This window comes from Dromaius novaehollandiae, chromosome 4 (genome assembly GCF_036370855.1).
Source record: "Dromaius novaehollandiae isolate bDroNov1 chromosome 4, bDroNov1.hap1, whole genome shotgun sequence".
In the NCBI taxonomy this organism is placed as follows: domain Eukaryota; kingdom Metazoa; phylum Chordata; class Aves; order Casuariiformes; family Dromaiidae; genus Dromaius; species Dromaius novaehollandiae.
The window spans coordinates 78585026-78605369 of NC_088101.1; the positions used below are offsets into that span (position 1 = coordinate 78585026).

At 43.7% G+C, this 20344-nt stretch overlaps 1 protein-coding gene across 3 annotated transcripts in view; it reads left to right on the plus strand.

Moving 5' to 3' along the window:
* The window catches only part of MXD4 (MAX dimerization protein 4), a 40274-nt gene that overhangs the window by 4755 nt on the left and 15175 nt on the right, over positions 1 to 20344 (plus strand). For all 3 annotated transcript variants that reach the window (XM_026112692.2, XM_026112693.2, XM_026112694.2), the window contains exon 3: positions 5725 to 5754. In XM_026112692.2, the coding sequence (XP_025968477.1) occupies positions 5725 to 5754 (30 nt within the window). The remainder of the gene's footprint in view (positions 1 to 5724; positions 5755 to 20344) is intronic.

A 20344-nucleotide genomic window follows, 5' to 3' on the forward strand; every position in this document is an offset into this window, starting at 1 on the left:
TCCACAGAACAGTAACTGTAGTTCCTGAAGCACTGCGATGCAGTCTAACAAGCTTTGTTAACGTGTAGTTGGAATTAAAGAAATAGCATAAAACGAAGAGCTGGATTTAGTGGACTTGTGCCTTGGAAAACTTAATAACAAGTATTCAAATGTCTCTCCGAGATTGCAGTGTGATCCAGTGAAATGGATAGATAACAGATGTATGCAATTTGCTGAGGAGGAGTATTGCACAAATCTGAAATTTGGTGACGTTTGCTAGTAAGGAAAGGCACTTTGATAGGAAACCACGTTAGTCTGCAGATAACTGGGCTTTCTTGTTTCCTGTCTGTAATGACAATTTCAAATCTATATGTTTCTGTGCTTATATAAAAAGTGAGGGGGAGGGGAGAGAGTTTTAGCTGAGCCCCTTGTGGACAATATCCTTCATGACACTGCCAGAACATAAAATAATTAGATTTGGAGGACTGATCCTCTGGTGCTTATGTTTTGTGTTCTTACCCCGGGAAAGGTGGGTTTAAAACCCCGAGTGCCTGACGTCTTGAGCTGTGCCTGACTGTAAGGGACGGTGTCAGCCCGTGGATAGTGGAGCTCAGGCTGTGTCTTTGCCATGAAAGGATCAGAAATAAGGTAAAATGAAAACTAAAATCTTAGTGTTAGATGCCAGTCTACTGAAGTCACAGTTAAATTTACTTGCAGAAAAAGGAATTGGAAGTCAGTGGTGCAGTGTACTTGGCCTGTAATTTAGGAGCCGATTTATTTTGGGGGGGGGGGGGAGGGGAATGAAAGCAAAATAAATGCAGGTTTATAAATATATCTTCTGCATCTATTAAAATTAATATTTATGTTCATGTGTTATATAAATAGACTTGTACTTTGTGCTGCCTCCTGGTGAAGGGTTATATGTAGAAAAGGATGAAAGCTGCGTTTGGTGTTTCAAATAAAAACAGAGTTGAACGTCCGAATTCCTTTGTTAATGTTGGCTCCCAGCGACAGGCAGCCTGTGGCCCGCGGAGCGAGCTCCTTGCTCCTTGCAGATGTTAGTCGTGCCCACACAGAGCAGCTTAGGGGTCAGAGCCTGACTCCTTTTTTTATTATTTTTTTTCTTTTTTCTTTTTTTTTTTTCTTTTTTGTGGAAGGCTGAGAATAAAACACTGTAAACCAGACTGTGGAGACATGACTTCTGCTTTTTTTGCATGGCTTTCTGAATTTGATGGATCCCTCTGGGTTTGCTTTGCTACGACTGAAGCCAACGATCGATATTGCTGAGCTTGCCTTTCAAACTGATAAGTTCGCTCCTAATGTAATAAATCCCAACAAACTGCTCCGTCGCCACCAAGGTGCTGTAGTAAGCCTGCAATGCCTGGGAGTTGCGGTGGTTTTTGTGATGAAGAAAAAGAAATCGCTGCCCTATTAGAAGTGCTTTCTGACCTCGCTCCAGCAAACATGTGGCAGCACAAACTTGAGCCAGAGCTCTGCGTGAGGGCACATGCCAACAGGCCGTTTCCCAGACCCTGGCCGGGTCCGCAGACCTGTCTACGTTGTGCTGTGAGGAGTATGTCCAGGTCCCTTCCAGCAGGTTAATTCCGTACGGACACATTCTTTCTTAGACATACTTCAAGTGCCGCGTCCAGTTTAAAACCAATGAAAAAAGCCCGGCGCAGTGAATGCCGGACAGAAGGTGCGCTTACGCGCGGAGGTTGAGCGTTGTGGTGCTTCTCACCTTGGGTGACGTGCTCACCTGGGGTGACGGGCCGCAATACTCCATGCGCGTCCCTGTGCGTGTGGACGAAGGGCTCCCTGGCAGGGAGCCGGGACGGTCGCAGGGAAGCCCACATGGCAGACGCGTGCGGGGCAGCAGTGCTGTTGCAGGGCTTGCGAGCCACGTGCTCTCCAGCCCGCTTGGGGCTTTGAATCAGACACAGAAGCTTGTGCAGTGTCTTGTGAGACCCGGTGCCCTGTCAGATCTTGTTCTTTCAGCCCCGTGCAATGTGGGTGCCACGACACGGCCCTCGTGTCGCCCGTTCCTCCTGGATGGGCCGCGCGACGCGGGGTGCAGTGCTGCCCGCTGGCAAAGCCTGGCTCTGGCTTTCGGTCGACCTCTGTGCGTGGACTGTACGACGCTCTGCGAGCCCTGTCTGTGCCAGGTGGCCCTGGTGCGCGCAAGGCGCTGGCCCCCATTTTTGGCTCGCCGTTAACTAGGCTGCTCTACTTGCTGTGGCCACCAGGAGCTCATAGGTGACTTTTTGCAGCCTTTGAGCATCAGTGGAAGAAATTTAAGCAGTGTTTAAATTCCTGCATTTTAGCAAGAGAGACAACATGGTGAGACAAACGGGTGTGAGAAGCAGAGGGAGGTGTTTTACCGACCAAATGGGCAGAGCCACGCAGGCAACGAAGTCTCGGTCCGGTAGCGAGGCCTCATCGCTTTCCTTTGGCTGGCTTGGCCTTGCCATGATCGTGCAGGGAGCCCGTCAGCTCAGCAAACTGGTAGAAAATTGCTCTTTTTCTTGCATTTGTTTTTTTCTGGGTTAGTCTTCCAGTCGTCCTGATTAGCGCCCACGCGAGGAGCGGAGGTGTGTATTCTGGAGGTTGCATTAGGAGTGTAGCTCCATGCCGTTACCTGGAGGTCTTGTTTGGGGAGAGGAAGGGTGGTGGACAGGAAAGTCCAGGGAGATGCTGTGGGTTTGCAAGATGCTGTGCAAACTCCAAAATCTGAATTTACCTGGCTCCTCCCCCTTCTTTCAAATCGTCATTTGACAGTTTATTCCCTAAGAAAATGTGACTGCTACTTAATAGCTGGTTAACTGCTTGGCATTTGCTAAATGGGTGTCAGTGCTGTCTCAAGTAAACAGTGCAGTCACTACAAATGAGTAGTGCTAGGCAGCAGCGTTCCTGGTCTCTTCTTTCTGAATTGGTGATTTTGTTGTTGTTTTTTATTATTATTTTACCTTTCTTATACAAGCCTTTTTATTGACACCTTTCCATCATCACATCTGCCTCTAAGTCACTGAAATTTTGGATGGAGCTACAGAACCCAGTACAGGGAGCTTGAACTAACCCCCCAAAGGCTTCCTTCTCTTGCAGCCACTTGTGAAGGGCTCCACAGACTGTTTGTCTGTAAACTGCAGTCGTAAATCTGCCTCTGCTATAAATACATTAAAAAAAACATATATTTTAAGTGGCAGATTGTTCTTTTGTCCAGTTCATGCTGTTTCCTTTCTTCTTAGGTCTGGCCCACGCACTACCTTTCATCGAAGTAATAAAAGACATCAATTCAAAATGTAGGTAGTGTTGAGGTTGCTGGCTTATGTGCAGACAAGGTCTTACATTTTTTTCCTTGCTTCAGGTTGCATGAAAATATACTCCAAAAAGTGAGGCAGAAAATAAGCAGCATTTAGCATAAATGGGGTAGTTAGCCTGTCCTGGAGATGGAGCAGCTATCAGGTTAAATATCAAAACTCTCATTTTTTGGTTCCTGGATGGGGCCTGGGAACTGTGCAGAGGGGGGCACGTGCCGGTAGCTGCTCCACTGGGCAGCTGGTACCGCTGGGGAGTGCAGCTGCGCCCCTCCAATGCTGGTTTAGCTGTGTGGACCTAATGCGAAGGCCGGGAGCACCCCTCGTGAGTAACAGCAGTCCTGTAGCTGTGCTGCACGCAGGGGGGCTTCCAGGCGTTCGCTGCGTCCTCTCTTTGCCCAGGGAATTAAATCGTGCAGGCAGGATTCCTTGGAACGTGGCTCTTCTGCTGGCGTAGCTGCCACCAGTTCTGCCCCGTCGTCGGACACGAGCTCTGTTTCAGGCAAATGTACAGAAGGCGGGTTGGAGTTGGCCGGTTGCAGTGGATCTTGTTCACCTCATGTGCAGTGGGAGTGACTTCCCTGACGCTTTTGCCGTGGGGATGAACGCAGGCTAGCCGATGTTCCTGCTCTCTGGTAGAGCCCCCAGTGAACACGGACTCTGTGGCTTCGAAAGGCCTGTTGGGAGAGCGCTTCCCTCCCAGACCTTTATTTTCTGTGTGTTTGTGTAAACACTGGCTGATCGCGCATAGTGTTCTTCACCTCTCCAGGAGCAATATCTGATCTCTGTGTACGTAGGAGTGGGGAATAAAAATAATATCCCCTTATTATGGTCAAACAGTGAAGACAGTAAATCTCAGTAAGCCAGTCCATTTTGGCCTATTAATGTAGCACAGAGTATATCTAAAACACTTCCAGTACTGCTGTGGTGGTCGGGAGCCCTGCTGTGGTACTGTAGGAATACATACGTTACCTGGTCATGGCTCACTTGGTGCAACTAGTTAGCAAATAAAAATCTGATAGGCTCTTCAGAAAAACGTGCCAGGTGATAGCTGATATAGTTCATTTCTTAGTAATGACACTAAGATCCTTTCCAGTGAAAGTGAATTAGCATCAGACTGAAACCTTGTGAGTACTGGAGTTTTCTCTTACCTGCAGAGGGACAGTTTGCTTAATTCATCAGGCGCTGTGCTGGCTTGGCGCGGATGGCTTGCAGATTTGCTCAGCAGTGATTTCCTTGCATGAGCTTTGCTTTAGTTTTTCCTCTCTGCAGCCAGAGCGCCGCATTAGCAGCGCTGTTCTCATCGCTAGTGTTTAGCTGTGCTGCAGCATCCACATGCGTGCGCGTGGAGGGGGAGAGGCAGGACAGCTTGCCACTGAGCGAATTATGCATTTGTGTGGGAAGAATTTCTCACCCAGTGATGTCTCTGCTCACCCTGCGGGTGAGAATGGACTATGCATTTACACCTCAGGCCTCAACAAAGCAATCTCTGTCAGCACGTAGTGCCCAGATGCAGGCAGGGGTTGTAGCGCATTGTAGGAGGGCTGCTTTGACGTAAACTGCCAGCCGTAAAAGCTGCCACTGCCTTTGTACCTTTTGATCCTTATGTACTAGAAATGTTTTTAGTCGGACAAAACTAATGGTGCAGGAAGTTGCTGCTTTTGAAGTGGTGGCCATAACTTCATTTTAGGAATGTTTTTAATCCGAGCTGTATAAATAAAATAGAATTGGTATTTCCAGCTGAATCAATTAAAAAATCCTCCAAGAAGTCGAGGCTGCCTTCTAATGGCAAAAAACCTGAAGTATTTACGAAACAAAAAAAAAATGTCAAGTGCTGGTAGATAGAAAGAGGATGGCATACCAATGTGATCAGTTTAGAGATTGTGATTTTTTTTTTTTAATCTGTTCGTAGACTGAGACTACTTGAAGAGGATGTCTCTTTTTTGGCATTAAGATGTCAACAGGAACAGCAGTAGCTAGCTGCTGATTTTTCTTTCCGCTTTTCTTTGGACTTCTTGAAAGATAGATTTTCAGGTGCTTTTTACTCTTACCCATTGCCATGTAGATCTTATAACACTTTCTGCCCCCTCATAATTTTTCTTTGCAGATGAAAATTTTGTGGGCTGTTTTTCATACTAACTTGATCATTTCTTAATGTCTAATTCTGTCTCTAAATATATTAAAAATTTATATATGCAAATTTATTCTGATTCCCCCCCAAAACCCACAGTTTACTCATAGAAATTAAATTGGTACCTTGAAGTATTTAAGGGATGTAAAGTGAACCCATTTAACTGATAAGCTGATTTGTAATCCATATATAGATATGTTTTAGAGAGCTATTTTGCAAGTTATGCAGGTGATGAATTTTAAATATTCTAAATCTTGGTATTCGTCCTTTTCTCTAATACTTCTTTTCTCTTTTTAATAGGTCATCACACAACGAACTAGAAAAACATAGGTAAGTCTTGAGAAAAACACAAAAGATGTGTGGCTAACACTAGAATTACTGTGCTTAAGGATAATGTGTTGAAAATTCTTGACTCTGCATTGAACGGTTTATTAAGCTTTTTGAAAAATCGACTGAAATCTAATAGCTGTAATCTTATTTGGGATTTTCTGTTGTTCAGTATGCTATTTTTGAAACATCCTTGATAATTAGCTTTTGACTGATTAATGCTGTAACTGGTTAAGTATTGGCTCACTGTTACTAATAAAGAATCTGATTCCAGAAACTGTTTGCTAGAGGTGTTAAATGTTGTAAGTACAACCAAAGGATATTGTGATTAAGGTAGATGGTCTCTGGGAACAATATGTTATGTAGGATTTTTTTTTTTTTAAGCCCACCTACTTTAAACACACTTAGTTTTAGTCCTGTAATTCCCACTGAATGTAAGTACCTATGAACAAACTGAACTCTAAGGCTGCTCCTTTGCTGGTGTATGTTCCCTTCCAGAGAACTGTGTGCAGGCTAGAAAGCAGCAGTTCCTGAGTTGCAGCCCTGGTTCTGTGTACTCAGTGCTGTGAAAAGCTGTGCTTATTTATTAAGGACAGTCATTAGACCCCGAAGACCTGATTTTTAAAGAACTCATGTTTGCACGGTTTTGGGAACAATGTTTACCCTTTATAGTATCTTGTCAGCATTTGTTTGCAAATGGGCTTTTTAGCTGCGGTAATTCTCCCGGGGTGCACTGCTCTGTAGATGTGTACAGAGCTGGAGAGTGCAAAAGGTGCCCTTCTCTGTGCTGGCTTTCAGTTCCCCTGCTGAGCAGCTCCTTGGCCCCCTCAGCGCAGGATCGCTTCCTTTTGCCCGTCGTTCAGGCAGCAGGAGGGACTGTCTGCTGGGCAGTATTGTGTCCTTGTGCGTGTGGCTTGTGGTGTTTTGGATTTCATGGATCCAGAGAAGGCAAGGGGTGTGCGCGTGAGTGTGACTGTGACTTGAACCTATTTGCGTGCTGCTGAATAAGTGAAGAGTGGTTGATGGTTGGTCTTGATGGAACTAGCAAGGTTCTGAAAGGCAGGGCCTGTCCGCGATGATGTTCTGGGCACATCCCACAGCAAGACTGAACTTGCTGGTTTTTGCTGCTTTGTTTTGTTTTTTATCGAAATCCGTTCCATGGGCAGCAATTATTCAGCATCTAGGCCATCACTTCCTTTGCATGCCTACATGCTTTCCTGTAGTTTAATTGTAATATGAGTAAACTATAGCTGTGCCTACAAGCCACGTGGTCGTCCCAGAGACGAGAGGAACTGGGAAAGCTCCAGTCCACAAGTGCAGGCCTGGGTTGCAGAGTACAGTGCGTCGGTGAAGGCAGTGAAATCAGCTGACAAGTACTGCTGATAGGGCCTTCAAGAAAATACTTAACACAAAACTCAGCCCTTTAGTTACACTTCTTAAAAGAAGCTTTGGCTCAAAATGCTTGCAGCCGTGCTTCTTTCTCATTTTCTTGTTTTTTTCCATCCTCTTTCCAGACTTTCTGTTCCAGTTCATCCTTTTTCTCCGTCATTATTGATTTGTCATAATCTTAACTGCATATCCCTTTTTTTTTTTTTCTTCCAGTCATTTTTATTATCTCAGTATGGAATTTCCTCTTTTTTCCTCTTCTCTGCCTTAACATATTTAAGCAACATAGTAAATAAGGCAAAGCAGCAGCAGATGCAGAGGCAGAAGAAGGATCTATTAATTGTTCAATTTCTGTTCTCACTTTCAGTTCTATATTGTATCTTTGGAATAGGTGTACTGTGTAGCATTTGCCCTGCTGGCTTTTCTTTCTCTGGCATCTCACTGTCAAAATAGGTACACTGCAAGGTACACTTTCTGAGTATATAAATAATATTTATAACTACTTGTTGTAGCTTGTAAAGATAACCTGAATGCTATACTTCAAGCAAAATTTTATTAATCCTGCTGATTGGTGTCAACTTGTAAATTAGTGTAAATTAATTGTATGTGCAAACTGATATTCACAAAAGCAGATAAAGTGTGTACAATTCTAGTCACACAATGTATAGGTGTGATGAATGCTAACCTTTTTTAACAACTCCCTCCTCCAAACCATGGTCTTTGTGCATCAGTAATAGTGGTTGCACTGTTTATTGCTCCATTTTACTAAAATTGCATTAAAATCCATGGAGCATCCTGCACAGTTTAATGGTTCCTAGCCAGAGCGAGCCTCTGTAGCAGCAGGGCAGTGCAGCAGGGCGGTGCAGCAGCGGCTGATCTACCTACCCCCAAAATAGCCCTGCCCGCCAGCTGGGGAGCCCTGGATGTTGATTTTGGAGGTGTATCCTTTCCAGGACCAGTGCCCTTGACTCAACACAGCCATGATGCTTCTGGCTCAAACACTTGATTATCTTGCAGGAGCTCGTCAGGGAGGAAGAGAGGAGACGGTGGCTCATATCCTCCTCATGGCTCTTGTAACCCGTTAGGTATATACCTCCTGCCCATCAGGGAATACAGCTTTTCAGCTAGGATGACTTGCCCCAGTGCCAAAAGGAGAAACACAGATCTGATTCAGCACGTAGCCCAGTCACTCACATGAAGTTTGTGGGCTGGACTGGGAGCTGGAGGACCGGAAAATGACTTGCTGACTTACAGGGCCTTTCTCTGCTGGGTGAGGGTAGCCAGAACTGACACTAACCAGAAAGCCCCAGTAACCATTTACTGGTATACACTGCTGTTTCAGGTTCTGCATTTATGTGTGCACGCAGCAGAGGTTTTATCTCCGATTTTGACGTCAGTGGGAGTGGCCGTGGTCGCTTTCTCTGTTTATGCAGGCTCTGCTGTTTGGCACCACTACTGTAACATGCATTTTCCGCTGCTCGGTCTCTTTTCTCTGTGCTCTTGAGGAGATGCTCAGGGAAGACAAACGAAAGCAGAGCCACAATTCCAACAAAAACTCAGTTATACGATAGACTTTAGACCACAGTTACAGTAAAGTGTTTGTCAGCAGTTCACACGTAAAATCCTTTTCCTTCTGTTTTTAATCTCTGTAGGACACCCTGCTCAGAGCAGAAACTGTATAAGGATTCGTCAGTCTATTGGCTGTCCTCTTTTGGTCCTGTGTGATTAAGGTTTACATCTATAACCTCGAAACAGGAAACCCGCTAGGTAAAGAGTGGGAAGGAAAGAAATCTTCTGTCCTAAGGACAGTTGGTGTTTTATAAGATATTTTAATAATAAAGGTAGGTGAATCAGAATGACACTCAACTGTAATATTTCTAGTGACTTAGCAAAAAAAAAAAAAAAGAAAGAAAGTGTGTGTGTATGTGTGTGTATATATATATTTAGTTTCCAACCAGAGCATTATATCAGTAGCCTTTCACTGAGCAATGTAAATAGCAAGTACCTTGGTACTAATCTTGACTTTTTGCAAGGAAATTTGTAAATCAACCTAACCTAACAGCTGCACAGAACTCAATTTTCAAACTGTAAAAAACAATAATCCACTAGAGACTCAAGCTTCTTAAAAGGTACAGCATAATCTCACTTCTTTCCATTAGTTTAAACTAGTTCTACATTACAATAAAAAAACAAGATATTTCCCCCTCAAGATTGTATGGAGATCCTGTGTGTTATGGCATGAAGGCAGTGGGTCATCTGCCCTCTGCTCTTCTTGTGTGGACTTGTCCCTCCAGCTTGTGCAGAACTGTAGAAGGAAGTGACACTTCTCTGTGATGGCGCATCCTTTTTTTTTTTTTTTTTTTTTTTTCTTAAGCAGAAGGAGCCCAGAAAAGGAATACTGTGACTGACCCTTGGGCTCCTTCTTTGACAAAGTGATTTCATTCCTGTTGCCTTGCTACAGTGAGCTTCTAATCCTGGTGTAGTAGGAGTTCGAGATCTTACCCTTTCTGTGGCAAGGTCTTTGAAAATAGCTCATGACACTGAATGTTTTTAAAATGCAGCTTTGAGAGTTAGTGAGTAATGAATAAAAGGCTTCTGCTTTAGTGTACCTCAAAACTGGCAAACCCCAAGCTGGCAGCTTGTGAGTTGACTACGTGCTCTGGCTGTGTAAACATGGTGGGTCTTGATCTAGATGGACAGTTATCCCATGCATTTGTCAAATGATTTGTATTTTCCTTGGGGGATTTTGTTTGTTTTATAATCGAGAAGGAGGGGGAATGGGTCAGCAATTGTAAAAATTGTCCTGTCTTCATTCCATAAAATAGGACACCCCTGGGAAGCGCTGGGAGTATAATTAAAAGAGGGCAGTAATTGATGTCTTTGGGCTGGAGGGCTGGAGATCTCTGATATGGCCGTGCTCAGCAGTGCAGCTTCTGACTTGCAAGTGCTCTTGGGCTCAGTGGGATCAGCAGATCCCATCCAAGCTCCCCCAGTGTAGGACAGACAACATCTAGCACGCTGAGCTGGACGGACGTAAGCGGTAAGTGTTGCTGTTGGGAGAGGTGTGCTATGGGGGCGTTTTCCTGCTTTCCTATGGAAGCTGCTGTGCGAAGGAAGAGAGTGCGCAGTCCAGCACAGTTGCTGGGTGTGGGGCGGCACAGGGAGCTGTTCTCTTCCCCAAGACCCACTGTTTTTGTGAAGCGAGCCGTGGCTGCGGTGGAGCTGGCCTGGATCAGTTGAGTGGGACAGCCCACAATTTTTAGAAGTGGAAGACCTGGATGGGAAAGAAATGAGATAGTGACTTTCAAAATTGTGTAAAAAAGAAAACAAACCTCTCCTTCCCAAATGTGCCAAGTATTTACAGTGTTTAAGTTGCTGATCAGGTGAAGACAGAAGGAGTTCCTGCGTGTGTGGAAAATAATGGAGTCCTGCATTTTGTGTAGTGCTTTTGTGGCAGTCCTTAAACAAACCTAAAATCTTGCCAGGCAAAGGTAGTTATGTTGCATAATCATGTGTGTAAAGTAGTTATCTGTATATAAATAAGGTTTTGATGACATGCATGTGTATTTTGGTGGGAGGAGCATTATGAATGCAGCATTAGTTGGTAAAATAAATAAACTAGGTGCCTCTGTAGTTAAGTTCTAATAGATAGTGGGTTATCTCATGAAAGAGACAGAGGTGAGCTTGCTGCAAGCACAGCTACGTTAATTGCAACATTAATTTCCCCTATAAGGGTTACCTGGAATTTAAAGGTTGTGTAAGGTGAAAGAGTGCATAGGTGGATGTCTTGAGATTTTGTATGTGGTTTCTTCATGTTAGTTAATTCCACGGTTAACAAAAGCATGTTATCAGCAGTTAACTAATAAAGTTGAAAGTTTTGAAAAAGGACAGAAAAAGGGTCATTGCAATAATAGCATACTAAAACAGTGCTTAATACTTATTAAGAGATGCCTTTTCAAAATTGCAAATGACCATTCCAGGTAGTACTGTTAAGCAGCATAAATATGTAGCTGCATTGATCCATCAAATTTAATGGTTACAAGAAAGCTTGGGAAATCCTCTAAACTGCTGCTGCTGGAGGCTGGGGAGGGTAGAGTACTTCCAGGGCAGGTTCACTCGATGTGTGTTTTACTCCTACTGCTGTACTTCCATCATCAGTTTAATCCAGTGCTGTTGCCTGGTGCTGGTGATGGGCTCCTGCTTCCTCCCGGCGCAGGTGAGTGGAGAGAAGCTTGCTTTTCCAGCCAGTTCATTTTCCTGATCCAGCTCGTTGTCACAGACAAGCCCTAATGCCGGTATAAGGTGAGGGTGGTGTCGCTTCTTTGAGTGACAGTGTTACTTTATGGTACGGGACAGTGCAGTTCAGTTCCGTGTCAGTTTAATTGCTCCTAACCATCCAGGTCTGGCTGCTGTTGCATAGAGATCGCTGAACTGCTGACGCAGAACAGATATTATTATGTTATGGGTCTGTAAAAAATTCTACCACTTTTAGGATGTTTACAGATTATACATAAACTATCCAGATAATGTGGCTACTAGCCATGCTAGTGGTGGGAACCACCTAGGCTCACCAGTACCATTACTTAACCCTTGTATTATAACACTTTCTTTTATTTTTTTCATCAAGTAAAGATCTTTTTACACCATCTGGTTAGTGTAAAATGGCTTTCAAATGTATTGCAATAAACATACCTGTGCACTGCTTAAGCAAGGTTAGGCTCTTAGGAGCCTGACTTGCCTTCATGAGCAGACAGCTACTGTGGTCTGGGTACAACTGCCTCTCTTGCTGCCCTGCCAGGCACTACCACCTCTCCATCAGAGGTCACCGCTTTGCAGCAGTCAGCACAGAGGAGTTGCCTAAGCCAGGGCAAGGTTAGTGTCATAGCTCAAACTGTTTTTTACCTGCAGTTTAACCTCAGGTGCCAGGCTTCCAGCAGAGGAGCAAAGTATATGGTGGGGAAAGAAGGGAAGAGTTGTCTTAAACTGCTGTAACAAGATTTTCTAGAGCTTGTATATCAAAGTCTTTACAGAAGAACTGGACCCATAGAACCAAAAACTTGATCCTCTGTTTCTGTTAAATTGCCCTATGTTTCTGAGTCTGATTAATCCAAAGAATTAAGGAAATATGAGAGAAGGCTCAGAGCCTAGCTCTGAAATGCTGTGGTTTCCTCACCTTTTCTTCCCCCTAGACATTCGAAAAGTCTCAGGACAAGAGACTTGTTCTGTACTCCTTGCCGCAGTAACTATTGTAAATTTCAGTGCACTGAAGTATCATCTTTTCAGTGCATACAGCAACATGATGTTGTCACATCCTGACAAAAGTGTTTTCCCACCTAAGTTGTTGTTTCGGATGGGAGGGGTATATTAAGCTGATGAATCTGCTCAGGAAGTTATATTCCAAGTGTCAGAGGTGCACACATCCTTGTGCTGTGGGCAAAGCTTTTATTCAGCAATGAAAAATTGACTAAAATAGGCTCTTGACCAAATGTCCTTTTTCCTGCTGAAGTGGCCTTTGAACAGACTAAGGCCTAAGTATAATCTTGGATATGGGCTCCAGAATGCCATGTGCTTCCTGGCCAGGCAAACGGCTAGCAGAAAGCAGATGAGCAAGAAAGCAAGTGCATGCATTTTTCCACTTTATTTGTTGGTCCCTCTCTCTCCAAACATGATTCCACTGCGTGTCTGCCTCTAATAGACTATATGAAAGATGGTTCCTGTTCTCAACATCTGTTAATTGACTTGACCAGTTCTTATCTGCTGTGGTAGAATGAATGGGCTGCTCTTGAACAAAAAGGAGATGGACGGACCAGACTTCTCATAGATCCATACAGACCACAACTAGGTGCTTATCTCCTGCAAGTAGAGAAAGAGATGGCTCTGTTAGTAGGAGGACAAAAAGATTTGTTGAGTTAGATATAAAAAAATTGTTTTCCTTTTAACCTTGCTTAGCTCCAGCTGAGCAAGTAAGCTGGAACATTTTTTTTTCTTCTTTTTAAGTATTTAGGCAGCTAATGGGCTTTAAGAATCTGGCCTCTGAAGCTAGCCTTACCTAACATGATGGGAATCCTTGTCTGAATCCCAATTATCTATGTCTATGGAAACCCACAGATGAAAACCGGGTATACACAGGTGATACCTGCCATCATTTGAAGGCAGTCACAAATGTACCTGAAAGCCAAGAGTGCCATTCTGGCTACTAACACAAGATTGGCTCACAATTCACACTGAATTTGCAGGAGAGTGGATTATTTTCTCAAAAGTATGCTCTGAACGCATTTTTGATGACCCAGTGGCCATGATCAGAGTAGACGCAACAGGAGCAACCTAGACTGAAGGTGGTGATAAGCTTTGTGGGTTTGTTGTTCTCTCCCTGCTTCTTCCTCCCTGCATGTTGTATTGGTATCTCTACTTCTGTTTTCCTCACTCCTTTCCATGCGGTGGTTATATTGTTTCAGTCTTGGAAACAATGTGGACCTGTCCCAAACTCAAACCAGAGCTTTTGAATGGAACAGTATGTACATTTGTGTCACAGCTCGTGCTGTTCTCCCTTCCCTTCCCTCGGTTTCCACTGGTGGACCCTTGTATGTAACAGTCCGTGGCTTAAATTTACTGCAGAGACTTCCTTCGCAGGTCATCTACTTCTTAATCTGTTCTTTTTTCCTCAATCCACATGGTGGTTTAGCATGTGGCAGGCCCAGTTCTGCCCTCAGCTCAAGATACTTCAGTAGGAGCTGTGCATGTCTGTGCGCAAGCAGAACTGGGCCCCAAATCAAATTGAGGCAGCTACAAAGTACGTGGTTAAGGTTCCAAAAGCTGTACAAGGCATGAACATTAGCTAGTAGACCATGAACGTGAAAAAGTATAATGCTGTTGCTTTGCAGCAGTTTAAATTTGGGTCTTTTTTTAAAAAAAACACAAGTGATTCAGTTAAGCTGACTCTTCTTGTCCTAATGTTTTAGGACTCTTCATGTCCTAAAACACTGCACAAGAATGGATGAGGTTTTCCTTTTTTTCTCTTTGGGACTCCTTTCCTATTTTTGAAGGGAGACAGTCATTTGGGGACTTTGTAGGGCTGTGTGTTTGGAGATAGAAACTGAAACGTGTACTGAACTCTACAAATCCTGCTAGAATAGAACAGAGCAACAAGACTTGTCAAGTGGTTTGAAATGACTAGTATTTTTTTTTTTATTCCAGCTTATATTACGCTATTTTTTCTGTTAGTTTAACTAGTTATGTAGTATGTGGGAGACTGGCTTGGCTGATACAGAAGAGGCTTGGGCTTGGATGTATGTACGCCAGGTCATTTGTTACAACGCTTCTAACTTTAATAGCTGTAGTCGCAGGCTACGTTCCCTACATTAAGAAAACCTATATTAGGCTCTACCTTAGAGCAGGAAGACAGAGAGAGGTTTCAGAAAACATTCTGGGAGGTAGGAAATGTCTGCATTTTCTAGGGGGAGGGCTTGAAAGGAAGGCAGTCCGCTCCCCTGTCCCATGACCAAAGACCGCCTCTGGATGTAGTGAAACATCTCTTAAAAAGTTGGAGAAATATGTGTGAGTGCTCTCCTCCCAGCTGGCATCTTGGGATTAATGTCTAACATTTATCTGCTTTTGCTACATGGATATGTTGACTTCAGTAGCTAAATGAAGATGTAAGATGCAAAGTAAGGGGCCTGCCTGGCAGGTAATTGCACTCAAGCTCAGCAGTTCCTGCTGGAGCTGGGAGTGCTGTCAGTGTTTGCAAATATCAGTTGCACAAGCACTGTTTCTTCCATACCACATTAGCTAATATTCACAAAACAAAAAGGTAGCAAACCCTGTAGTTCCCCAAGAAAGCTGCCTTCATTCCGACTGGAAGTGCTCTCATGTTGACTGCTGGAATAAGCAGCATGGGTGGAGCAAATCATTTCTGCTGGGGAAATTTGGGAGCTTACTGTGTACATTTGGCTAGAAGCAGTTACTGGTTTTATGTGCTAACAGGTATTTGAAATAGATGGTCAGGTGTCTTGGTTTCCATTGCCTGACTTTATGTACTCAGATGGCAAGCAGGTCCACAATTTAGGTTTTTCCTTCCATTACCAGATAATTTCAGGACACTGAATTTAAACAATCTGGGCTGAATTTTGGGGGGAAGGAGTAAGAAGGAGGAAAAGGTGGGGAGGGAGTTTCTAAAGCTGTTCCACACTTTATCACCTCAAAATGTATTGCTTTCATATTGTACTCAACTGCATCATCCTATCTGGCACAAAGACAGTCAGCTTTGTACTTTTCAATGGAAAAGGAAATAGGGCCTTGTTTATAATTTAATTTACATTCTATCTGTGCTGTGGCAAGCTAAATCTAAACTTTGAGATAAGGCTGTCAGATATCTGCAGCTCTCCACTGTCACAGGGCACCAGATTTTGTCACTGTTTGGGGGAAATACTGCATAAGTATTACTGAAATTTTAATGCACATGACTGACTGTAGGAGTATGCAGAGTAGTCTTGGAATAGACCATATTTAATTATAGACAGTGTATTTAATTCTTTCCCTAAATTTGCTTATATATGCACCTACACGCTGTCTTTTCTATCCACCTCTAATTATAAGGTTTCAGTGAGGGAGTTTGAGATGTACAGCAAGACATTTTGGGACATGTATTCTTAATTACTTCAGGGTGATTTATTTTCTTCTTTTCCTTTGGTGTGTCTCCCTGGGGCCTGAACCAGTCTTTGGCTGGAACAGGCACCCTGCTTTCTATGGCAGGGACAAGAGGGCATCCCAGCTGCCTTGTCCTCCTACTAGTTTTGTCAACATCTCAAACATCTACAGCAGTAAAAGGTGGCAATACCCACCGCCTCCTTCCCTCCAGCAGCCAGTTAGCTTTGCTTATGCATGCTCAGGCTGCTGCCATTAGATATTCCCTCTAAGATGGCCACAAAGCTTTGGTAGATACAGGTGTTGAGGAAGTATTAGGAAAAGCAAAAGCAGAAGCAAGAAATGGCATTGAACATCCATTTCTGATACTTAATTTCCTAGTCAGAGCTTAAAACTTTCTACCTCTGAGAACCAGAAAGTGATTGTTTAGGTGCCTAAATGCAGATACAGCAGCCTTAACTTTGATTAGGTTTTAAAACTTGTGCAATTTGCTGTTGTTGCCTTTGGTGTCTCATGCCTTTGATCCCAGGAGGAATTTCTATAGCATTTGTCTAGCTAGAGATGACCCTTGGTTAATTTGGCTACTTAACGTTTACTTTGTATTTGGATATAGAGATATAACAGACAATAAAACTGCAATCACAGGTATCCAATATTCCAGGTACTATAGCTCCACACTCTCCATTTAAGTGCATGCAGGAAAATGCTGTTTAATTTGAGCTGTCTGCCATCAGAAGTCCCAGCACTTGGTGCGTGAAGGCAATGCATGTTTTTAATTTATCTAAAACAATTCAGCTTGACTTGCCTCTCCTTTAATTTGGTATCATGCGGTGGTTTAAAAAAAAATCTTCAGCACGTTTCTCCCCTCATTTGACATATGCATAAAATAAGTAGATAAATAGAATAAAGGGAGGTTTAAAACAGGCAGGAAAAGCTTGCGAGGCTTTGTGCTGGGCTCTGTTCGCTTAGAGCCGTGCTGTGCTGCAGCTCGGCTTCTCTAGGCTTCTCTAAGCATTGTAGTCAACCCCCCCCCCCCTTTTTTTTTTTTTTTTTTTTAAGATCCTTCCTGTTGGCAACTGTCCTGAGACACGATGTTCTTGCTTAGCATTTTGATGTGGGGAAACAGTCTTGATAATTAAAGCCGGTTTCAAGCCATGAGCTGATTTGTAAGCAGTAACTTGCTCTGGGGTGTGTTGTCAGTTGATAAACGTGTAACTTGTGTGTGCAGAGCCGCGCTGTACCTTGTGCCTTAATCGGTGTGTGTGCGAGCGATGTATATGCTCCCCAGAACCACTTGTGGGGAGACTGCATCATTTTAACCACCTTTTGGTGAATTGTTAATTTGTGGAAAATTATTTTTGTCATCCTGTTCCCCTCTGTAAACCCAGTGCAAACCCATCATCATTATGCAGTTTTTCCTTACCTAAATGAAGGCAGTTCTCTTCAACCTGTACTCTGCAGTGCTCAACAAATTACTTACAAATACTTTGGAGACAGCAGATAAAGCAAATATATTGCAGAATTTCAGGTTTGGATTTGCTGTACAGGAAAAAATCTAGTGCTCCGCAGTTCGCAAAGGTTGAAAAAGCATTGCACTAATGTAAAGGATGGGGAATCTGAATCATCTGTTGGGATTGGACTGGGGACTGCATGTAAGTATGTGTTTATCTAAGGGTAACTTCAAGTGAGAATTAAAACTTACTAATACCTGAATGGTCTGATCCTGCAATGGAGATTTCTTCTCCGATTTGGGCTCTCACTATTCTGAGGTAACATAAAATCTAATCCAACAAGCTGAGTGCCACTAAAAGAGAGATTCGAGGGATCTAATTTAGGAGGACTAATAAATTGCATTGTGTGCATTTTAATGCGCAGAACAAATGAATGGCAGGCTGGATGCATGAAGTATTTAATACGTTTAATAAAAACACACCTGATTATTTTTTGTAAACTCTGCTTCCAAGTGTGTATACATATTTTTCCATCACTTGGGTATTTTCCCACAAGGCACTGTTGTTCATCTCCCTTTGTTAGGTAGGTACTGTATGGTGTTGTACTATGTGATACCTCTCTTGCTGCTGCTCAGAAGCACTTAAGAGGTAAATGTTAAAAGATAATCAGTAGGTAATGGGGCTAAAAATAGAAAACATCTGAAGCAGAAATTCCTTTTTTGTAGGCGTTAGAATTGTTCACATTTGTTTGACATTGACTTTAACATTTAAAATACAGAAAATTCTGTTCTTTCTATAAAAGTACAACCTGAAGGCTACAATACTAAAATCTAGGTCGGAATCTCCATTCTTTTGCAGAGTTAAAGAAAAAAAAATCCATGCAAGGGTGAAAACTTACTGCAGAGTATTTCAACTATTTCCACGGTGTTTGGTTTCTGTTGGCTTGGGTTCTTGCCAGGTCAGATTTTATTGGCTCTGGCCAAAAGATGGGGAATCCTGTATGTGTGAGTTTGAGATGGTCCCCATCCAGGAAAGAGGAATGGTATCGAGCCACCGTTGTGTTTGCTAGTGATGCTTTTAGGACTCCCAGTTTAGTTTATAAATTCTGATTGAAATTTTCCAAGTGTATATCAAATTTTGCGTATTTCTGTTATGTATCTCCTAGACCTGGGACAATGAAGATGTTAAACCTTTCATGGCTGCTGTTGAAATAAGAGCAAGTTAAGACAAGGGGATGGCTGAAGCCTAGGGAAACCAGTCAAGCCGAGTCTGGCTGCCGGGGGGAGCACTGTGAAAATCCAAGGAGAGGAGAACAAAGCGATCAGATGTCAGTCCTGCAAATGTTAATACTGCAGAGCCTGACACTACAGTTCCCCAGCAGTTATAAGTGGCACCAGCCAGCACTGCTGGAGTCCCGCCTGCCCTGACACCCCTGTTCACACAGCCCTGCCTGCTCACCTTGCCCAAGCGCTCCTCCTTGAACCCGTGGCGAGCCAGTCCAAGGAACCGAACCGGCTGCAAACCAGCCGCTTTGGGACCTGTCTTCTTGCTGGGCTAGCCTTCGGGCGCATTAGGTACGTGCGGGAGCTCACTGTGGGGCGAGAGGGGCCATGGCGCTGGCATCGGCGTACCCCAGTGTAGAAGGTCTTTGAGAACCTAAATCTAAGCTTCTGAGGGGTAGGAGAAATATTTTTTCAAAGGTAGTCACTACAACACAGTGAACATGCGCGTGTGCTTTTTTTCACCTAAACCTTTGTATTAAATGTTACTTAGGTGCTTAGGCTTTGCATAAAAAGATGCCGCACTTTTGTAAAACCGGGTGGCTTTTATCACTCTGCTCTGCCTGTTTTCGGCTTCCACCGCGCTGACGACTTTGCGTTGCCCGTGAAGCGCCAGGCCTCAGAGGCTCCCCCTCCGCTTCTCCCCAGGGCAGCCGTCCACGGCGCCTGGGGACAGCAGGAGAGGGGAGAAGGAACCCGTGTGGGGCAGGTCTGCTGGGCGTCACCTCTCGGGAGCCAGCAGCCTCCCTCGCACAAACTGGCCGCTCTCCGCCTGTCCCCGGCTCACAGCAGAGCTGGCTTTCTGTGTGCTGCTGCCAGCATGCTGAGCTGGCCAAAATTTATACATTTGTGGTATTGCAGATATTTCCCTTAACTTATGTTTGCTTAAAAAATGTAGCAATAGGTTGTGGTTTCATGCAAATATTCTAAAACACAAACAAGCGGCAACTTTTGGAAGGTTAAAAGCCAAAGTTAGTGTGGAGTCTTGGCCCAGCAAGTGGGCTAAGTGAAATGAAATAAAGGTAAATAAAATGCAATATGAATTTTGCAGTGTATGTTTATATGTAGTGAAATACACAGCTGTTACATGGTGCTCAGAGTGATAACATGCACTGAACATTGATACGGTAGGTCATCTAATGGGCAGGTGAGGTCATCTTCTGACTTGCTTCCTTAGCCTAAGACTTAGGAACAGCACCAGACATTTCTCTGGGGTATTCGCATGAAAACTTGTGGATGTCTAATTTGTTAGCAGCGTTAACTCTTTTAAAGCTAATCATCGCAAGATACGTGTGCAGGCCATTGCCTTCGTAGGCAAGTAACGTCCTGTGTTTGGGTACTTGCAGAGCACCCAGAGACCACCAGCTCACTGGCTGCTAAAACTTCTGGCCAATTTCTGTACAGATTTAGTGAAGTAGATAGATGCACAAAAATAGTCAGCACACTGAAAATGCATATAGAGCATGAAACTTCTCGTTAATACTAAAGTAAGTGAAATGGGCTGCTGCACTGGTTGCAGGGCTATGGCATTTAATTCACTAAGAATGGCTTTGAAAGGGCACTCGCAGCTTTTTCCATCTGTTAGTCCCCTCCCCTGCTTTGCTGCTGAAGTTCGTTTCAGAGGCCTGTATGAGATATTAGACACAGATTAAAAAATGTGATTTAGAGCAAACCTCATATGAATCTTCACCTGCAGTACACCCTTCAGCTTTTTGTTCTGCGTAAACAAAAATGTGCATCTACTACAGAACGCTGATGTTTGATTTAGTTTTTCTTGTATAATAAAAATCAAAGAGGTTTCCTGCAAGGGCGCCACTGAATTTTCTGTTTTTGACT